The 21,046-nt window shown below is 38.0% G+C and overlaps 1 protein-coding gene across 2 annotated transcripts in view; it reads right to left on the bottom strand.

Moving 5' to 3' along the window:
• Nucleotides 1-21,046, bottom strand: part of CMYA5 (cardiomyopathy associated 5) — a 707,985-nt gene that overhangs the window by 607,102 nt on the left and 79,837 nt on the right. For both annotated transcript variants that reach the window (XM_049766034.1, XM_049766033.1), the window contains exons 8-9: nt 16,649-16,795; nt 14,996-15,143 (exon numbers count right to left, since the gene is read on the bottom strand). In XM_049766034.1, coding sequence (XP_049621991.1) covers nt 14,996-15,143; nt 16,649-16,795 — 295 coding nt within the window. The remainder of the gene's footprint in view (nt 1-14,995; nt 15,144-16,648; nt 16,796-21,046) is intronic.

Here is a 21,046-nt window from a genome sequence, read left to right as displayed (position 1 = left end):
TAACTACATTTTGAGCTGTCCTAATAATGATAATGTATGAGGGAAATGGAAAGCCTGTCTAGAGTACAGGCAGGGGTCAGGTGTGGAGGAGGGAGATTTGGGACATTGGTGATGGGAATGTTGCACTGGTGATGGGTGGTGTTCTTTACATGACTGAAACCCAAACACAATCATGTATGTAATCAAGGTGTTTAAATAAAAAATAAAAACTGGCCCCAGAGGCAGAGAGGAAATAAGACATCCTCAGAGATGTGCCACAAAAAAAAAAAGAAAGAAAGAAAGAAAGAAAGAAAGAAAGAAAGAAAGAAAGAAAGAAAGAAAGAAAGAAAGAAAGAAAGAAAGAAAGAAAGAAAGAAAGAAAGAAAGAAAGAAAGAAAGAAAGAAAGAAAGAAAGAAAGAAAGAAAGAAAGAAAGAAAGAAAGAAAGAAAGAAAGAAAGAAAGAAAGAAAGAAAGAAAGAAAGAAAGAAAGAAAGAAAGAAAGAAAGAAAGAAAGAAAATGAACACGGGTGAGGGAATAGGAATAGGAACATTGTATGACTTAAACTCAACAACTTAACTGTCAGAAACTTGTTAATTCTGTGTCTTACAGTGATTTGATATAGGAAGGAAGGAAGGAAGGAAGGAAGGAAGGAAGGAAGGAAGGAAGGAAGGAAGGAAGGAAGGAAGGAAGGAAGGAAGGAAGGAAGGAAGGAAGGAAGGAAGGAAGGAAGGAAGGAAGGTAGGAAGGAAGGTAGGAAGGAAGGAAGGAAGGAAGGAAGGAAGGAAGGAAGGAAGGAAGGAAGGAAGGAAGGAAGGAAGGGAGAGAGGGAGGGAGGGAGAAGAAAAGAGAAAGAAAGGAAGGAAGGGAGGGAGGAAGGGATGGAGGGAGGAAGGGAGAGAGGGAGGAGAAAAGAGAAAGGAAGGAAGGAAGGAAGGAAGGAAGGAAGGAAGGAAGGAAGGAAGGAAGGAAGGTAGGAAGGAAGGTAGGAAGGAAGGAAGGAAGGGAGAGAGGGAGGGAGGGAGAAGAAAAGAGAAAGAAAGGAAGGAAGGGAGGGAGGAAGGGATGGAGGGAGGAAGGGAGAGAGGGAGGAGAAAAGAGGAAGGAAGGAAGGAAGGAAGGAAGGAAGGAAGGAAGGAAGGAAGGAAGGAAGGAAGGAAGGAAGGAAGGGAGAGAGGGAGGGAGGGAGAAGAAAAGAGAAAGAAAGAAAGAAAGGGAGGGAGGGAGGAAGGGAGGGAGGAGAAAAGAGAAAGGAAGGAAGGAAGAAAGGAGGGAAGGAAGGAAGGAAGGAAGGGAGGAAGGGAGGGAGGGAGGGAGAAGAAAAGAGAAAGGAAGGAAGGGAGGGAGGAAGGGAGGGAGGAGAAAAGAGAAAGGAAGGAAGGAAGGAAGGAGGAAGGGAGGGTGGGAGGGAGAAGAAAAGAGAAAGAAAGGAAGGAAGGGAGGGAGGAGGAAGGAAGGGAGGGAGGGAGAAGAAAAGAGAAAGGAAGGAAGGAAGGGAGGAGGAAGGAAGGAATGGAGGGAGGGAGAAGAAAAGAGAAAAGAAGGAAGGGAGGGAGGGAAGGAGGGAGGGAGGGAGAAGAAAAGAGAAAGAAAGGAAGGAAGGATGGGAGGGAGGAGGAGGGAGAAGAAAAGAGAAAGGAAGGAAGGACGGAAGGAAGAAGGAAGGAAGGAAGGAAGGAAGGAAGGAAGAAGGAAGGAAAAGGAAGGAAGGAAGGAAGGATGAAGGAGGAAGGAGGAAGGAAGGGGAGGGAGGGAGGGAGGAGGGGGAAGGAAGGAAGGAAGGAAGGAAGGAAGGAAGGAAGGAAGGAAGAAGGAAGGAGGAAGGAAGGAAGGAAGGAAAGAAGGAGGGAGGAGGGAGGGAGGGAGGAGAGGAAGGGAGTCAGGGAGGGAACAAAGGAGAAAGGAAAGAGAAAGAGAAAGGAAGAAAAGAATAGAGAAAGAGAAAGGAAAAAGGAAGAGAGAAAATGAGAAAGGAAAAATAGAAAAATGTCCAGCAAAATAAATTAATTAAAATTCAATCCCTTAAAAACAATGAGAGAATACAGAGAGAAAAAAGGGTGAAAGAAGAGAGAAAAAGGAATATAAAGTATAATTAGAAAACTAAAATATATTTTATTTTATTGAGGGGGTGCTCCAAAGCAGTTCTCAGGGGCCCAGGGACCTCTTCCTGTGCGCTTCACCAAACTCTATTCAGTGCTAAGGCTGGAAGATGCAATGATAGTCAGGCATTTTGATTGTCAACAATCACCAGGACTCCCTGGGTGCTTTAGGCCTCCAGGGCTTACCCAGCAAATTTGCAAGAGGTGAAAGGGGCACTGGGAACTAATGCTGGGATTAAACAACTTAACTCCTATACGATCTTTCTGACCCTAACAGCTATTTTTAAAAGAGACTGACAAACTCAACTAAATTGACCTAAAGAATATCTATTAGGAAAACATCCTAATAAATATTATTATCTATTAATATTTATTAATAGAGAAGCAAGTAGGTAATGCTGGAACACAACAAGATCTTCAATTTAATCATAAAAATACACAATTAACTTTAACGATTTCATTTTCTACATATTAATTTGTCAAAGATCTAAAGTTTTCTCCCATCCTGTGTTGGCAAGGGTGTAAAGAACGTTTTATACTCTTGCATGCTTCTAGACAGAAAGTAAACAACCCCATGGAAACAATCTGGTAATATTCTCAAAATTGAAAACATACATACCCTTTCACCAATAACTTTACTGATAAGAAGTTATCCTATAGATAGATTTACATTTTATGAAATTATATGTGTACAAGACTCTTTCCCTGATAAAGGAAATGATATAAGTGCCTGTAGTACAGGGGTTAAAACACTTCCTTTGCATCTCAATGACTGCCACACTTCAGTCCCAAGCATTGTACATTGTCCTTTGAGCTCTGTTAGGGCTCATGTCTAAGCACAAGGTCAGGAATAACCCCTGAACAACCCTGAGTATTTCCCCCAAAACCAACGAAAGAAAGCACCTTTTAACAAACAAAATTGAAAGAAGTCCATAAGTATTGATACCCAATGCTTTTCAAGAATTTTAGAGGGGAGGAGGATGAGCCACATCCAGGGGTTCTCAGGAGTTAACCTATCATTGCTTCTGTGCTCAGAAATGACCTCTGGTGGTGTTCAAAAATTCAAATCAGGTGCTGCTAAAAATCCAAATTAGGGCCAGCTGCATGCAAGTCAAGTTCCTTAAACCTTGTACTATTTCTCCAGTAACCCCCCCAATCTAAGTAGTAAGAATATGTTTATGGGCCAGAGTGATGTTGCAGCAGTAGGGCGTTTGCCTTGCATGCATCTGACCTAGGATGGACTGTGGTTTGATCCCCCAGCATATGGTCTCCTAAGCCAGGAGCAATTTTTGAGCACAGAGGCAGGAGTAACCCCTGATGTCACTGGGTGTGACCCAAAAACAAAAACAAAACAAAAAAGGAGTATGTAGGGCCCGGAGAGATAGCACAGCCTTGCAAGCAGCCGATCCAGGACCAAAGGTGGTTGGTTCGAATCCCGGTGTCCCATATGGTTCCCCGTGCCTGCCAGGAGCTATTTCTGAGCAGACAGCCAGAAGTAACCCCTGAGCACCGTCGGGTGTGGCCCAAAAACCAAAAAAAAAAAAAAAGGAGTATGTTTATAGTTTATAAGGTATGCTACCATTTGCTGAAAAATCTGGAGCAATCGCACAGCAGGTAGGGTATTTGTCTTGCATGTGACTGACCTAGGTTCAATCCCCAGCATCCCATATAGTCCCCTAAGCCTGCCTGGAGAGATTTCTGAGCCAGGAGCACCGCTGGGTATTGCCCAAAAAGTAAAAGAAAAAGAAAATATATAGGTAGTTGTCATATTATGCATATGTGAAAGGATAAATGTAAATCAGGTAAGAATTTGCAAAGGAAATTTATATATGTGAAGTATAGGTAGAAAGGAGATCATTTTCATGGCATTCATTTTTGAATCTTTTGGATTTGTACCATATGTTCATATTATCTATCTAAAATTAATTTCCTTTCAGAGCTGTGTTAAAAGATCTGGTGTTCAGAATTGACTTAATGTGTTTGCAGAATGTATATGAGCTTGAACTTTCTAAAATAGCTTCTCTAGGAATTAAATATTTCAACCATTAGTTGCAATAGAGGGAAGGGGTGAGGGCCAAAAGTCCCAGTTTATGGTAGAAAGCTTGCCACAAATAATGGAGGAGTGAAGTTATGGCAAAGAAGTGACCACTGTGACAATTATCACAATGGAAATGATCACTTTGGACAAGAATTGGGTGCTGAAAGGAGATAAAATGATATGCATGATATCCTCTCAGAACCATTATTGCAAACTACAGAGTCTAAAAGAAAAAAAAAACGGCAGAGAGAGTGACAGAGAAAAAAAATGGCTGCCACGAAGCAGGCAGGGGGGAGGACAGGGGTAAGGATGGGAGAGAAGCTGGGGACATTTATGTGCAAGAAATGTGCACTGATGGGGCCGGAGAGATAGCATGGAGGTAAGGCGTTTGCCTTGCATGCAGAAGGTCGGTGGTTCAAATCCCAGCATCCCATATGGTCCCCTGAGCCTGCCAGGAGTAATTTCTGAGCATAGAGCCAGGAGTAACCCCTGAGCGCTGCCAATGTGACCCAAAAACCAAAAAAAAAAAAAAGAAAGAAAGAAAGAAAGAAAGAAAGAAAGAAAGAAAGAAAGAAAGAAAGAAAGAAAGAAAAGAAAGAAAGAAAGAAAAGAAAGAAAGAAAGAAAGAAAGAAAGAAAGAAAGAAAGAAAGAAAGAAAGAAAGAAAGAAAGAAAAGAAAGAAAGAAAGAAAGAAAGAAGAAAGAAAGAAAGAAAGAAAGAAAGAAAGAAAGAAAGAAAGAAAGAAAGAAGAAAGAAAGAAAGAAAAAGAAAGAAAGAAAGAAAGAAAGAAAGAAAGAAAGAAACAAAGAAAGAAAGAAAGAAAGAAACAAAGAAAGAAAGAAAGAAAGAAAGAAAAGAAAGAAAGAAAGAAAGAAAGAAAGAAAGAAAGAAAGAAAGAAAGAAAGAAAGAAAGAAAATGTGCACTGATAAATGGCATTGTACATTATATGAATGAAATTCTATCATAAACAATTTTGTAATTGTGTATTTCACAGTGATTCAGTTAAAGAATTTATAAAAAAAAAATAAAGCAAACCTAAAAAAAAACCCTAAAAAATAAAAAAGAAGGAAGGGTTGTTCAGCTTTAAAAAAAAGAAAATTAAGTTAAGGTAACCTACCTGTTTGGTAAAAACAGGAAAAGAGACTGTCCTCTGTGCTGCTACATCAAATAGTGCCTGGATCTAAGTCCACTTTTGGCCTAAAGGATATTGGGATGATGCATACAAACAAAATGCATAGACTCTAGTCTATATCATGACCCCTGGAAGCAACCTAAGGACAATGCTGCCGTGCAATTATAACAGATGGCTAAGTATAAATTGTTTTTTAAAAACACAGTGGGTTCTTGCTGGCATTCCTTTTGGCAACACCAATGTTCAACCAATCAGCCAATTCCTGCTTAATGTAAAATGTGAACAGAGCACACTGGTAAAACTTTTGGGTACCAGTTAGTAATATATCTCTCACATTTGTGTGGCACATTGTACCTTCTGGATAGAAACCTTGAAAAGGGTGTCTATGAATCTAAACTTAAACAAATATCCTTGTTGCTTTCCATGCTCAGTTAGACTTGGGAAATGTAATTACATGATAGTGTAGGATGATGAGGATAAGAAGGAGAAACAGAAAGAAAAGAAGAAAAATACAACAAAATATATACAACATAAATAGGAAGAATATTTCCCATACTCACTAAAAACTAAAAATTCTGAGTTATGAGAAGTCAATGATAAAAAAATGTACTTATAGTTGAAGATGAAAACTTTGGGACCAGATCAAGTACAGCAAGAATGTACATGGCTAACCCAGGTTAGATATTGGGCACCACATGTAGTCCCTCAAACACCACCAAGAATGATTCCTGAATGTTCAGAGTAAGTCCTAAACACCACTGAGTTTTACCCTTAGACCAAATATTTAAAATAAAAATACTTTTAGGGACTGGAGCAACAGTACAGCAGGTAGAAATCTTGTCTTATAAGCGGCCAATCTGAGTTCTATCTCTGGTACCCCATATGATTCCTCTAAGCACCTCCAGGGGTAATTTCTGAGTGCAGAGCCAGGAGTAACCCCTTTGATCCACCAGGTGTGGCCCCCCAAAACAGAAAACACAATTTTAAAAATGAAAATATTTTTAAAAACTAAAATCAGAATTAAGAAGAAAAAATTTTACTTATGAATTTTTAAACTTAATAAAAAATTTGGCCATGGCTTATTTGATAAATGAAACTATTATGGAACTTGATGTTAACTACACATTACTAAGTGTTCATAATCACTAGATATAGAACATGAAAGTTAAATGCTGCCATGCCTAGAACTTGGGCTTCCCTGTAATCAAAATCTTTTATAAAACCAAAGTGCTAAAGAACTCCAGCATTTTAGGTATGGGTTTTCTCTACAGTTACCCTCCGAAGCCTAAATGATGCCATTTAGCCTCAGACAGAAATCCCAGGAGCCTTGGAATGTTCATTGCTCCAGATCCTCCATGCTTGCTTTTAGCACTCAGAGGCCACATCTGTGGACTTGGGCTCCCCACTAACTCCCTGCACAGCAGTGATTTAACTTGATGTGTTAAAATCCAGTTTCTAAAATAGTGATGTAGGAAATGTTTTTACATTTTTGGTAAAAACTGCTCTTAAAGGTAATCACTATTATTTCGTTCAATAGCCCTTATATAAATATCTACATGAAAAATTCATCTTAGAACTGATGTCAAGAAACATAATTGCCTCCATAAAATGTTGTGCTTCCTTTACAAAAAAAAATAGGGAGTTATGTAATCTCTTCATCTCTTTCTCCCTCTTGCTCTCTCTCCCTCCTATTTTCACCTTAGTTGACAGGAAGTTCATATTTAAATTTTATGTTCCACTGAGATACTATTTTAATCTGAGCTTTCTGGTACAATTTCCTCACCCATGCATTGTCTAGCTCTTGATTGTTCCTATAGGCTTGTTTTTTAAAGATTTTATTATACTTCAGGTTTTTTATTTTATATGTTTGGAAATCAACAGAACATAAAGTGAAGTGAAGAAACAAATTGCATTCCAATTGACAGGGATTTTACTATAAAACCAGGTATTTGAAATGATCAAAATTAAATCATATTCACTTCATAAAAGAAAGACATCATTCAGGAAAAATAAAAAGCCCAAATGCCAAGAATGTGGTGTAAGGATAAGAGAATCATCTTCCTATAGTCATTCTCCCAAAACCTCTTTGAGGAAGGACATGGCAAGTTGTGTTAGGAAAAACAACACCACACAGAGGTGACTATTATCCCTTATTACTCAATAACTTTAGGTCCAGTTATGCCAATGACCCTCCTGTCAACATATGATGCAAGTATGAGGCAGAAATGTCCGCCTTCTTTTGCCCAGAGGTTTTAGAGAAAGTCAAATATCTTTACATTGAACCCTTTGAAGTGCTAAAATCCCAATTTAAAGTTTGTTTGTTTGTTTGTTTTTTATTAAAAAGAGAGAGAAAAACATTTTAAAGTCTTGTCTTTAAAGAAAAAAATGCTGAAAATAATTATTTCCTGTGCAAGGCACTATTTATCAGAAATGCTTCCTTCTTTGTCCTTATTGCCCAGATAGAGTGGCAGGTGACCCCAGCTATAATACCCAGCTTTGACAGACAATTCTGAACCTGCTTCACCATGTTTGGAACAGGCCCGTCATCCAGAATCAACCACACTGCAGTTTCTGTTGGAGAAGAAGACTCAAATGGGGTCTTCCCAGACCACAGCTCAGGAAGCAAGTGAGCAGGAAGTTCACTACCAACTACTTTGGTGGCGTATTGAGTCTCACAGATTTGTCATTCAGTACACAGCTTCTCTCTCTACAAGCCTACACAGATAATCCCTGTACTATATTTCTCTCAGTTTTCCCTCCTCCACCCACATTTCTGCTGATTCTCTCCACACAGGAGAGACAGAACAGCTGAGGAAACAGCCGATCGGTGGAAAATTTTTGAAAGTATTCTGAGCCCACCCAACCTGAGGAGAGCATTCAAAGAAAAACAGGAAAGGGTGAGTAGGAGCTCTCTTAGCCCCCACACACAAGCCAGGGATTGTCACTCCCGCCCACCCCCAATCCCAACAGGGGCTGACTGCTGGGATTGGTGCCATGGTGCCCACACACAAAAATATGCAAATATGTTTTCTGGGAGGATTGTGGAATGGAGGCAATTGCTCACTGTGTCATAGAATTTGGGGACCCACTAGACTCATTTCATTCAAACACCCACTACTGGAGTTCAGTGTCTTTGGTCTTAAATTGGAAATACTAAAGGCCATCATACTGAGAGAATAAATGCAGATCTAATGATAGAAATGTTTCTGATCTAGTAACCAAATTCAAACTTTCCAATCTAAAAGTTAATCAATTCAGAGAGAGAGAAAGAAAAAGAAGAAAAAGAAAGAGAAAGAATGCAGGGGATCCTGCACATATTTTTCTATTATTCACCTTTTTGTTCTTTCTTTTCATTTTCTTTGAATTTCTCTTCCTATTCCAGATCAGAGTTTTTAGCACTGTTTTTTTTTCTCCCAGAGTTTAGAATAAAAAAAAAAAAGGTGAACTCATTTAGCTTTTAGTTTCCTAGTTCTCTCCTCTCCCCAGTAAAAAGAGCTGGAATTAGTAGAAGCATAAAGGAGAGTGTGGCTAATCACACAAGGCATCCATGTATCTATTTTTTAATTAAGTTTAATTTTATTGAAACCATTGTGATTTACAAATTCCTTCATAGCTGGTTTCAAACATACAATGTATCATGTCCAATCCCACCACCAGTGTCAATCTCTTTCTATGCATGTTCCTAAGGACCATCCCATACAAACTCCCCTGTAATCCCCAGCTTGCCAGTATAACAGGTCCATTTTAGGTGTATATTGTTCCAAACTAAACCACAAAAAATTATCTTTTATCCTTCTTATTCCCCTTTTATGAAATTTTCTTATATATGAATGGTCATGGAAACTATTATAAAAATAGTCTCACGCATCTATGGGATTTAAGGAAAATAAAAGATATTATTGTAATAATACACAGAGATTATAGAGATGAGGGCTGCAAGAACTGGCTCACAATATGAAGCTTACCAAGAAGAGTGGTGAGTGCAGTTAGAGAAATAACCACACTAACAACTATCATGACAATGGTAGTGAATGAGATAAATGAAATGCCAGTCTCAAATATAGGAAGGGGATGGGGGAGAAGGGAGGTGGAAGGGGGCATTGGTGGTGGAAAGGTTGCACTGGTGAAGGGGCGTATTCTTTTTCTACAACTGAAACCCTACTACAAACATGAATGTAATCATGATGCTTAAATATATTATAAAAAAATCCGTGTAAGTATTTTGCAAACAATGGCTAAGCAAGATTACAAGAAAGATTATAAGCAAAATTCTTCTCTATGATAAATGCAAAAAATACAAGGTTTCCAGATTGCATATTAGACCAGGCTTATCTCTTAGTTATTTAAGCACTAAAATTTGCCTTTCTCTACTTTCTTTTTTTTTTGGGGGGGGGCCACACCCAGCGTTGCTCAGGGGTTACTCCTGGCTGTCTGCTCAGAAATAGCTCCTGGCAGACACGGGGGACCATATGGAACACCGGGATTTGAACCAACCACCTTTGGTTCTGGATCGGCTGTTTGCAAGGCAAACGCCACTATGCTATCTCTCCAGCCTGCTTTTCTCTACTTTCTTCACATCGTTTCTCCCCCTTAGACAAGAAATGATAATCTTCGAATAGAGATTATGGTCAAAACTAGTCTAACTTTTCTTGTTGGTATTGGTATGAAATGTCCAATACTAAGTGATAGTTAGCTATTCAGGTAACGTTTCTATATTGAGTAGCTACAATATGTTATACACGATTCCAGCTACTAGAACTATAATTTTACGTAATTATTTCTTCATAAAACAAACAAGTGAGTGGAATCATACAACCCTTAATTAGCTGTTCTTTCAAAAGTACAAAATAAGTAACTACTTATGTACCACTGTACAGGAAACCAAAGTGAAGAATATGGGTCTAGTAGAGTAGAAAAGTAGAGGTTGTTTGCATTTACTGGATGGAGGTGACTTTGTTTACTTGTTATTTTTCATTCATTTCACTGTCTTAAAAATTATATGCATTTTAGATATTGAGAAATGTAGATAAATATTAAGCAGTTCACATTTTATAGGTTTTTGAAACATCAGATGCTGGAAGGAGTGTTTTAGATTCATTGCAAGAACCAGATTGTCAAAAGACCTAAAATACCGGGCCATCACTTCCCAGATGTGATCTTAACTGATCTTAACTTAAACTGTGAAACCAGTTTAAGTGACAATGATTTTGAAGACTTGAGACCAAGATCAAAACTTACTTAGTCTGTTGGTGCCAGAGAATAAGGCATAGAGGCTTGTTATATTGATGAGTGGTGACTCTAATGTGGTATGTGAGTAACAGGCCTAGCAAATTAATTGAATAAGGATTTGTTGCCAACAAAATTTGCTTAGTTTAAAAATATTATCTAGCCAGATTTTTCCTTAAAATTTTCTTAATTTTCGGGTCGAAGCAATAGTGCAGTGGTGGGGCGTTTGCCTTGCATGTGGCTGATCCAGGAAGGACCTCGGTTCGATCCCCTGGCATCCTATATGGTCCCAGAAGTCAGGAGTGATTTCTGAGCGCATAGCCAGGAGTAACCCCTGAGCATCACTGGGTGAGGCCCAAAAACAAACAAAAAATTCTTAATTTTTCTCTTCTCACTCATTAATTTTTCTTAATATCTTTATTTAAACACCGTGATTACTAATGCGTTTGTAGTTGGGGTTCAGTCATGTAAAGAACTCCTCCCTTCAACAGTGCAATATTGCCATCACCACCCCACCCCCACTTATACTCTAGACAGACTTTCTACTTCCCTCATTTATTCACATTGTTAGAATAGTTCTCGATGTAGTTATTTCTCTATCAACACTCATCACTCTTTGTGGTGAGCTTCATGTCATGAGCTGGACCTTCCAGCCCTCCTCTCTTTTGTCTCTGAGAATTATTGCAAAAACGTCTTTTATTTTTCTTAAAACCCATAGATGAGTGAGACTATTCTGCATCTATCTCTCTCCCTCTGACTTATTTCACTCAGCATAATAGATTCTATGTACATTCATGTATAGGAAAATTTCATGACTTCATCTCTCCTGATGGCTGCATAATATTCCATGTGTAGATATACCACAGTTTCTTTAGCCATTCATCTGTTGAAGGGCATCTTGGTTGTTTCCAGAGTCTGGCTATTGCAAATTGTGCTGCAATGAATATAGGTGTGAGGAAGGGATTTTTGTATTGTATTTTTGTGTTTCTAGGGTATATCCTTAGGAGTGTAATAGCTAGATCATATGGGAGCTCAATTTCCAGTTTTTGGAGGAATCTCCATATCACTTTCCATAAAGGTTGGACTAGACAGCATTCCCACCAACAGTGAAAAAAGAGTTATTTTCTCATCGCATCCCCGCCAACACTGCTTGTTCTCATTCTTTGTGATGTGTGCCAATCTCTGTGGTGTGAGGTGGTATGTGGTGTGAGGTGTTTTGATTTGCATCTCCCTGATGATTAGTGATGTGGATCACATTTTTCATGTGCCTTTTGGCCATTTGTATTTCTTCTTTGACTAAGTGTCTGTTCATTTCTTCTCCCCATTTTTTGATGGGATTAGATTTTTTTCTTGTAAAGTTCTGTCAGTGTCTTGTATATTTTGTATATATAGTCTTTTATTTGATGGGTATGGGTGAATAGTTTCTCCTACTCAGTGGGTGGCTCTTGTATTCTGAGCACTATTTCCTTTGAGGTGCAGAAGCTTGTCAACTTAATATATTCCCATCTGTTTATCTGTGCTTCCACTTGTTTGGAAAGTGCTGTTTCCTCCTTAAAGATGCCTTTAGTCTCAATGTCATGAAGTGTTTTACCTATATGTTGTTCTATATACTATGGTTTCAGATCTACTCATCATTAATTTACAATTTTGTAGAACTTCAAAAATTTAGCATTCAGGAGTTTAACATTAATATGTGTAAAGGTGTCACCACCTTCACAGTAATTTTTTTAAAAGAATCTTACCTGTGTTGGATATAATAAAGCAATATAAAATAGCCAAAACCATTAAAACTGGATATTTTGTCTATAGAACTGTACTTGCATGAGGATATAAGGGAAGACGAAAGAAAGGCCCAAGCTGGGAAGGAATCAGGCTCTCTGGTGATGGCTATGAGTTTGCAATGTTGCATGCATGAAAAGCATAATTAATAGTACTGTTAATCCAGGTAAATCAATAAAATGGTAAAAAAAATTTTAATTTTATTAAAAATATAAATTGTCAGACTTAGAAATTCAGTCATTCATGGTTTGTGGATTAGACATAAAATTTCGTCTCCTGGCACCAAGTGAAGTCTTTTAATGCCTAATTGGGAAGTAGTTGCATCTTCAACACTTCCCAATAATCAGCTCAGCAAAGTTCTGCATGTGGGATTTCTCCTTCATTTCCAATTTTGATTATATACATTTAATACAAAAGGCCCTTACTTTATAGATACTATAAATTAGGTTATCTAGCTTCTCAGATGCTCTCCTTTAACAAGAAAAAATAATAAATTCACCAACAAAGTCTCAAATAGAATAAAATAGTGAGATGCCTTATATGTGAATATGCTCAACTTTTGTTTTAATACGGTGGTATGGTGACATGGGAAACTAAAAATTCACAATAACTCTGTTGTCAAACTGCTGAGATATGCTAATGCAATTCATATAATAAAATGTTTTAGAATGAGTAGAAAGAGGAAGACAAATCTAATTTCAAATTCTGTCTTCAAACTCACTCTCTTATTAAACACTCTGGCCAAACAATTAAGCCACTCAGAATATCATTAAATATCCTTAAACTCATTACTTCACTTCCAGCATGGCTAAGAGGATTAAATGATAGTTATAACAATTCCTGGTATGCATATATATGTATGTATATTAAATATTATATTAAAAACCATTTATTTTTCCTTCCATCCCTTTTCCCCCATTGGTGGCAACATTTAGAAGTTGCTTCCTAGTTTCCATAGTAAAGTAGCTACTGGTATTGTTGCTTCCATATTTCTGCTTATTTAAAAATCTAATAGTGCTGATATTTATGCATGTGCATGCCAAATTAGAACTGATGCCAAACCAGAATGAGTCACTCTAGAACTCTCCTTAAAAGTTTAATCTTGCTGCAGAGAGAACTAGGTTTTCCTCACTGGTGTGGAAACTGGTGGGAGAGATTTCTCGGAGATTTGAGCAATCCTGATAAAATCATATCATGGCATCAAAAATCTTTTGTTGCCCTGACTCAGGACTCCCGCTAAGTGGCATTAAATGGGGTCACAATCTTGGACTTTGAAAACTAAGAAAATTACTTGCCAGTCACTGTCTGACTACCTCTCCAAGTGTCTATTGCTTTCCTCTGGGTCCTTCTAAGGATTAAATAAGGTAATAGATATAAGACATATTTAGGACAGTGATCCAGTACTTCTTAACTACTCAATATAAATAAATTTCAATCTCATTCTTACTGGAGTTTACCTCTCACTTATTTGTTTATCACTAAATCCTAACCTTTCAATAATTAGTACATTAGCAGATATATTTCTTGCACATTATCTATGTATAGTCTTACTTCTACTGAAATGCTATATCTCACTTAATATTAATTCATCCTTTGATCATTATTGGTTGAAGCCTGTCTTCACATACTTGAAAGAAACCATAATTATTGTTCAGTGAAATGAAACCTCACATCATAATTAAACAGTTTTTGATTGATCATGAAGATAATCAAGAACTTAAATAAATAATATACTTTATTGAAATGCTGTATAATTTCATGCCATTATCGCTAAGTTTTATATTATATCGAAATAGTTTATCTCAGTCAACTTGGTAAAAAGAAGATAAAAAGGCTTCTATGAAGGACCGGAGCAGCAGCTCAGTGGTAGGGCATTTGCCTTTTATGCAGCTGATCCAGGACAGATCTCAGTTCAATCCCCGGAGTCCCATATAATCCCCCAAGCTAGGAGCAATTTTTGAGCCATAATCAGAAATAACCCTTGAGCATTACCGGATGTGGTCCAAAAAAAAAAAGAGGAAAAAAGGCCTCTATGAAAAAATGAATATTAACAACAGTAAGCTAAATATTTGTCACAGACGAGAACTTACGTTAATGTCATGGATTGGAGGGTAAAACTCTACTTCAGTAAATGAATTAGCATTTACTAAGGACTGCCCACTGATTGTGCAGTCCTTCATTAGAAACTTTTCGCTTGATAATTGTAATGAAGGAGCTTCACATTTATTTTCTTGCTGCATGCTCTTAGAGAGGCACATATGTCTTTGTGATATATAATTACGTCCCTTCTATTATCAAATGGAGCCATGAAGATTTACACTCACATCTACCCTCACTATTTGTCTCCTGAGTTAGGTGCTACTTAATCTGATAGAACTACTAAGGAGTACATAAAATATGCATAAATCCTATCTAATGACTCCAATTCAAGAATGTTCTTAGTGAAATGCACATACGTTTTTCTTTCAAGGGAGTTATTATTCAGGAGGGTAGCATATGTTTTATTACAAACTTGGAGCTCGTTGATGAATAGTGATGGTGTTGTAAATCAAGTCAATGGCTTAATGAACGAATTCAAAAGGATTTGAGGATGCATTTCTCCCCTCTGTGAAATAAGCATAAGCTTATTTCCATCCTCTGCATCGCCCCCTCCCTGCCCTGAAATAAGCATAAGCTCAGTACTTAGCTCAAGGCTCTGGTTGCAGAGTTCTGGGTGGTTTGACCCTGGCGAGAGATCCTTACCTGAGGCCCTCTCCCTCTGGAGAATTCTGTCTGCAATACTCCAGCGTGTAGCTTTCCGTGGCTTCTGGGTTAGCAGGCCGCCAACGAACTGTAGCTGTGTTCCAACACACAGTACAGTCCTCAGCCCGGATCCCTGGGGTGGAAGGTGCTAGAGAGAAGAGAACCCATTCAGCTCTGGATGAAGCAATGCAGCTGTTTCCCTGAAACCCAGTCACTTAAACATGACTTTTTTTTTTCTTTAATTAAAAATACATTCCAAGGAGATGGAACAGCAGTTAGAGAACCCGGGTTCAATTCCTTGAACCACATAGTCCCTTGAGCATTATAGAGTGCAGCCCTGGAATTCTCCCAGCTCTACCCCGGTGGTCCAACTATCCCCAGCAATGCAGGGCCCTAGCAGCATCAAATCTTAAGTCCTTGCACTGGATTACTAGTCCAGTTGGTCATATATTGCTGGTGAAGGACCCTGAACCTTTTGAGCACCTCTTAGGAAACCCCATTCTCCTCCCCCTCACTACCCACATCCCCAAAAATACATTTTGAGCAGTTCTACAATCTCGTGCCTTGGTAAATGAGCACTCAGCCCAGTTGGCTGAGTATATAATTCCCAGGCCCTTTAAGCTTTGCTTAGGAGCCTCACTAAATTCATTCTGAAGGCTAGGGAAGTACACTTGGATATGACTTTGTTCAAGTGGCAGTGCACACACTTACCATGTGCAAGGTCCTGAAACATTTCTTCCCAGAGGTGCTTACGATGATTAAAAAGGCAATGCAAGCTCAGCTTAGCACTGCAGCACGTCCTTATGGAGTGGTCAGACCAGGGCTATGCAGTTCCCTGGTGAATATCACTGCTGGAAGTCCCCTTTTCCATTCTCTCCTCCCTATCTCCACTTCCCCTTTCTATTCCATGTGTTTTCCTCTTTTACTCTCTCCCCACTCCTCCCTTCCCTTCCCCTCTCCTTTTCAAGGTCATCCATCCTTCCCTAATCTTCCTTGTAATTGTTGCTAGGACCAGAGGTCTTACACTTGGTTGCTGTGCTTACAGTTTGCAAGGACCCAAATGGCAGTGCCACAAGAGCATATCAGCACATAATGCAGTGACAAATTTTCCTTGAAGTCCTGCCTATGCAAGGCCAGTGCACTATCACTAAGCCCTCCCCAGCGCCCCTTCCTTAGTTGGTCTTTAAGTCAAAGAAATACTACCAAACTTATTGCACGCTTCATACTCAGTGATGTTTCTGAACATGTCACTGCTCTTATAATTCTCCAATGAAGACTCTCCTTAGTTACATGACTTCCTAGTAACCCTTAGGAAAGAAGCCTTTCCTACGTCCACCCCTACCCCAAGCTCTCTTGAGCACCCTTCTAGAGTATCCTCATTTTAGCTTGTACATAACTAGATAATAGCCTTTAAATTCTTTCTATTTTCAAAAAATATTTTTTCTATTTTCTTCTCCACTGGACCTTCTCATTTGACTATAAGCTTCTTGAGAACAGGAATTTCATTTAATCCATCCTTATATATACCCAGCCTTGTATAACATGAAACATTCAGTGGTGATGTAGGCTCCCTAGGAAGATTTGTTTGACTGCTTTTAAAAGCCTGTGAAGAAAAGAGTATTGTTTTCCAACATCCCTTGATTGTCTCCTTACCCGTTCTGAAAATTGCCCTTTCACTGGGCAGGCTACATCCAGTGAAGTTCACAGCCATCACCCATACTTGATAGCAGCGGTCAGGCTCCAAATCTTCAAAAACACAGTAGCTTTCTTTCACTGTCACTCTGTACTCTTCTACCAAATCTAGCATAAAACAAAATCATCAGCTCTACATCTTTCAAAGAATCTGAAGTTACACTTGGGGATAAAATGTTTCCAGGGGAAATTGATAGACTTTAGAGAATGATATGGTCACTTCACTGTACATAAGAAAACAATTTCATTCTGAAAAGTGCTACTTAGCCTAACAGGATTATTTGTGAACACTTGCCAGAAAATAATAGCATCTAAGTAAGATAGTGAGTTTTATGCATTACAATTAAAGTATTTATTTACTTATTTCCTGGCTGTTGAGATAGTACAGGGATTGAAGCACACTTGACTTTCATGTGGCTGATTTTAGTTAAGTCCCTGACACTGTTTATGGTCCATCAGGCACCACCAGTGTCATACCTGAACAATCCTTTTTTAACCCCTTAATTTTTAGCTTCATAGTTTATTAACTATTCAAAGAATGACACTGTTCAATCAAGACATTTCCTAAATCTCTGCTTATTTTACCTTCAATATTTTCATTGAAAATATTATTTAGTACCATTCTGATACCTGCTCCTTTGGCTCAATCTGATTATTCTTACTAAAAATTTCTCTCCTTTAAAAAGAACAATTTTCTTTTTTGTCAAAAAAATATCAGTGGGCCAAAGAGATAATATAGAGGATAGGGCTCTATCTTTGCACATAGCCAATCCAGATTCAATCTCTGGCGCCCCATATGATTCCCAGAGCACTACCAGAAATGATCCCTGAATGTAGCCCTGACCACCACTGGATATGACCCCAAAACAAACAAAAAATTCAGCCTGTGGTAATCTCAGTAATCCTCCCTTATTTTCTTAAATATTACACCTTCAAAATTCCTCTATTTAGAAACCATCTTTCTTATTTTTTTTCTTCTTTATCTTTCTTCTTTTTTCTTTCTTTCTTTTTCTTTCTTTTCATTCTTCCCTCCCTCTCTCCCTTCCTCCTTCCTTCCTCCCTCCCTTCCTTCCTCCCTCCCTTTCTTCCTCCCTTCCTTCCTTCCTTCCTTCCTTCCTTCCTTCCTTCCTTCCTTCCTTCCTCCTTCCTGCCTGCCTGCCTGACTTCCTTCCTTCCTTCCTTCTTTTTTGTTTTTGAAGTTCAATAGTCTCTTTGTTCAGAAACTGTTATATTTAATCTACACAATAGAATACTATGCGGCTGTTAGGAAAAATGCAGTCATGAAATTTGTTTATATATAGATGATATGGAGACTATTGTGCTGAGTGAAATGAGTAAGAGGGAGAGGGATAGAATAATCAAAGATATTTAGGAATTCTTTAATTTAGTGGTTTTCTTCAATTTTTTTCTATTTTTCCAATGAACTATGTTTTCTGGACAGAATATTTGGTTTAAAGAATGTCATTAGGGCTGTCACACATTGAAAAACATTCTCTGATACCCTATAATTTATTAACTATTTTCAAGGGACTCATCCTTTCAGCCATGCACATAATACAATAAAAGGCCTCTTTTTCAGAGCACTGTATAGATAATTTGGTTAGTAAAGGAATCAGCAGAGTTCATGGAATTTAATAAATAACACATAGAACAAGTAAATGTTTGGGAGAGGTTGGAGAAGCCAAAGTGCTTTTTGAAAATAGGCAATAAATACTTGTTAAGAGGAATCTTGGAGAGTTATGAAGTTTCATAATATAGCCTGATACAGAGGAAGAAATAGTACAGTTTACTAAACAAATCAAAATAGAAAAGCAGCAATAATAGAAGCTCTGGAATTTGAAATATCTGTGTTGATTTCTGTTCTGTAATATTTAAATCGTGTAGTCTTGAACAAATAATTAAATCACATCAGGTTTCTCATTTACAAAAGGGGATAATAGCTCTTCCTTGCCTTGTTGTGTGTCACAGATATAGAGTAAAAAATCTCTAATAACAAGAATTCTTATAGACAAACAGCCAAATTTGTCCTACAGATTCTTTTCCTTTCTTAAAAGAGTTGTAATATGTCATGGGAGATCTCAGTAAACTTTAGTATGTTTATAGTGAAATATAATCAGTTATTCATTACAAATTAGTTCTCTGATTTTTCTACTAGCAGGTCAATCTTGCCACATACTCTCTTGTTTTCAAAAATACATGAGTTTGCATTCAACAAGTAATATTGAATACCAACACTTCAACTATGACCAGCAGAAGTACAGTTGCAAACTGGCAGATAAGAAAGGAATATAAGGAATCCTAAGGAACTGAAGAGAGAGCTCAGAAGGCCAAGCACATGCTTTGCATACTGGAGGCTCCAATTTATTCCTTGATACTACTTGGTCCCCTAAGCACCAAATTAAAGTGAGTTCCAAGTACCCAGCTGCCAGGGTTTACCTAAACTTTTAGAGGTGCTCAGCCCACCAGATTTATCCTCAGATTTTCCTGGTGGGGAGAACTAATTTAACCCCCATGGGGTTCCTCAAAAGGCACATTGTGAACGCTTTTTTCCCCTGAGTGGATGGTTGAGGAATTTCCAAAGAGATGCTTGGCATTACATTATCAGTCAGTATTTGACTATCTCTCCTTTGTAAATATCTGGCAAAATTATGGCCTCTATCAAATAATTTGGCTCAGAAATTCCAGCACCAAAGTTTATTTGAGAACCTCTTTTCTGGATAATAGCCAGCCCTAAAAGCAAAGACAATACTTTTTCTCCCTTTTTCAAATATGACCTTGCAGCTGCATTTTCTGATAATCAAGAGCCTAACCAGAATGCAGATCCTGGCTATTGACTATTCACCCTCCTTTAGAAATAGGGAAACTCATTTTTGGGGATTTGGCTCCTCCCTTTACTTAACCTCTAAAACAATAGAGTCCAGCCCAGGAAGATCAAGTTTCTAGATATTTCCTACTTCCTCCTAATCCTGATTTTGCATTTGAAGTAAGCTTGCAAAGAGTTGCCTTGAGTTGTGACTTTCTCTTTTATAACCTAGAATTTTTACAGTCACACCCATAGCTTAGGTATTGTTACTGTTGTACTATGCTTTGTGATTATAATTATTCTTTATCTCTGGCTAATTTTACCCATATAGATTCCCCTGCTCAAAAATTAAACTTGTTGCATGATTGTCAGACGTGAGTCCCCATACTTCGTGTGTGGTAATCATTTCTGCAATATTATTCCATTTGGCCACTTGTGCTCCCGCTTTCTTCTCGTTTAGTACTATGACCCACTAGAATTGCTGAGACGCAGGACGCCTGCAGCACCCAGCTTAGAATAAGCCTCAGCACAGCTTGGTGTGTCTAAAACTTTAAAACAGGGGTCCTCAAACTTTTTAAACAGGGGGCCAGTTCACTGTCCCTCAGACCATTGGAGGGTCTGACTATAGTAAAAACAAAACTGATGAACGAATTCTTATGCACACTGCATATATCTTATTTTGCAATGAAGAAACAAAACAGATACAAATACAATATGTGACCCGTGGGCCATAGTTTGAGGACCACTGCTTTAAAAGAATAAAGTAATAAAAATCTAAAAAATCTATTGAACCAAGAGATTTACTGTAAGTTCAAGTATAGTTACTATAAGGTTCGATTTAAAGATGCATGATGAATTCAATTTACTAATCTTTTCATTTCTATGCTCAATCAGAAGGAACAACAGATTATCTGTGCCCATAGCTGGAAAATGTGCATTCTGCATTAACCTTTGTGATTTGTATGTAGCTTTCATCAAAGATAAATCAGAAAAACTGTCAACTGTACCACAGTGATGCACTTTACACCTGTCTTCTAGACACATTTTGATGGAAACTTTGCTCTCTCTGAAATACTGGTATGGTGCTTCACATGAGAAATGCTTCATGGTTCCTGATACTCTGAAAGCTCAAAGCAAATTGAAATCTTAACTGCAATATTTATATTGACTATGATAATCCTATTAAGGTAATTTGGCTTCCTTAATCTGAATTTCTAAAATGTCCATGGTGGTTAACTTACATGCTTTATGTAAATTATGTAAAAAAGCGGGTTTTACATGTTTTATGTGATAAGGCATATAAAATAGATTTATATGTATATATAATTTATACATATTTATAAATTATAAATATACATTTACATATTATGTTATGTATAATATGTTTAATTAGTTGGGCTAAAAAACACTAATGGTTGCATGTTTTGCATGCAGGACATCTTGCATGCATCACATCTTCCACCAGCAACAGCACCACCAAGAGCAATATCCAAGCACAGAAGAGGAGTAGCCCCTAAATGACCAATGTGACCCAAAACCAAACCAAATATTTCACA

The sequence above is a fragment of the Suncus etruscus genome, chromosome 2 (genome assembly GCF_024139225.1).
Source record: "Suncus etruscus isolate mSunEtr1 chromosome 2, mSunEtr1.pri.cur, whole genome shotgun sequence".
In the NCBI taxonomy this organism is placed as follows: Eukaryota; Metazoa; Chordata; class Mammalia; order Eulipotyphla; family Soricidae; genus Suncus; species Suncus etruscus.
The sequence above is the reverse complement of the archived record's forward strand: the minus strand, read 5'-3'. Positions and strand labels throughout refer to the sequence as shown.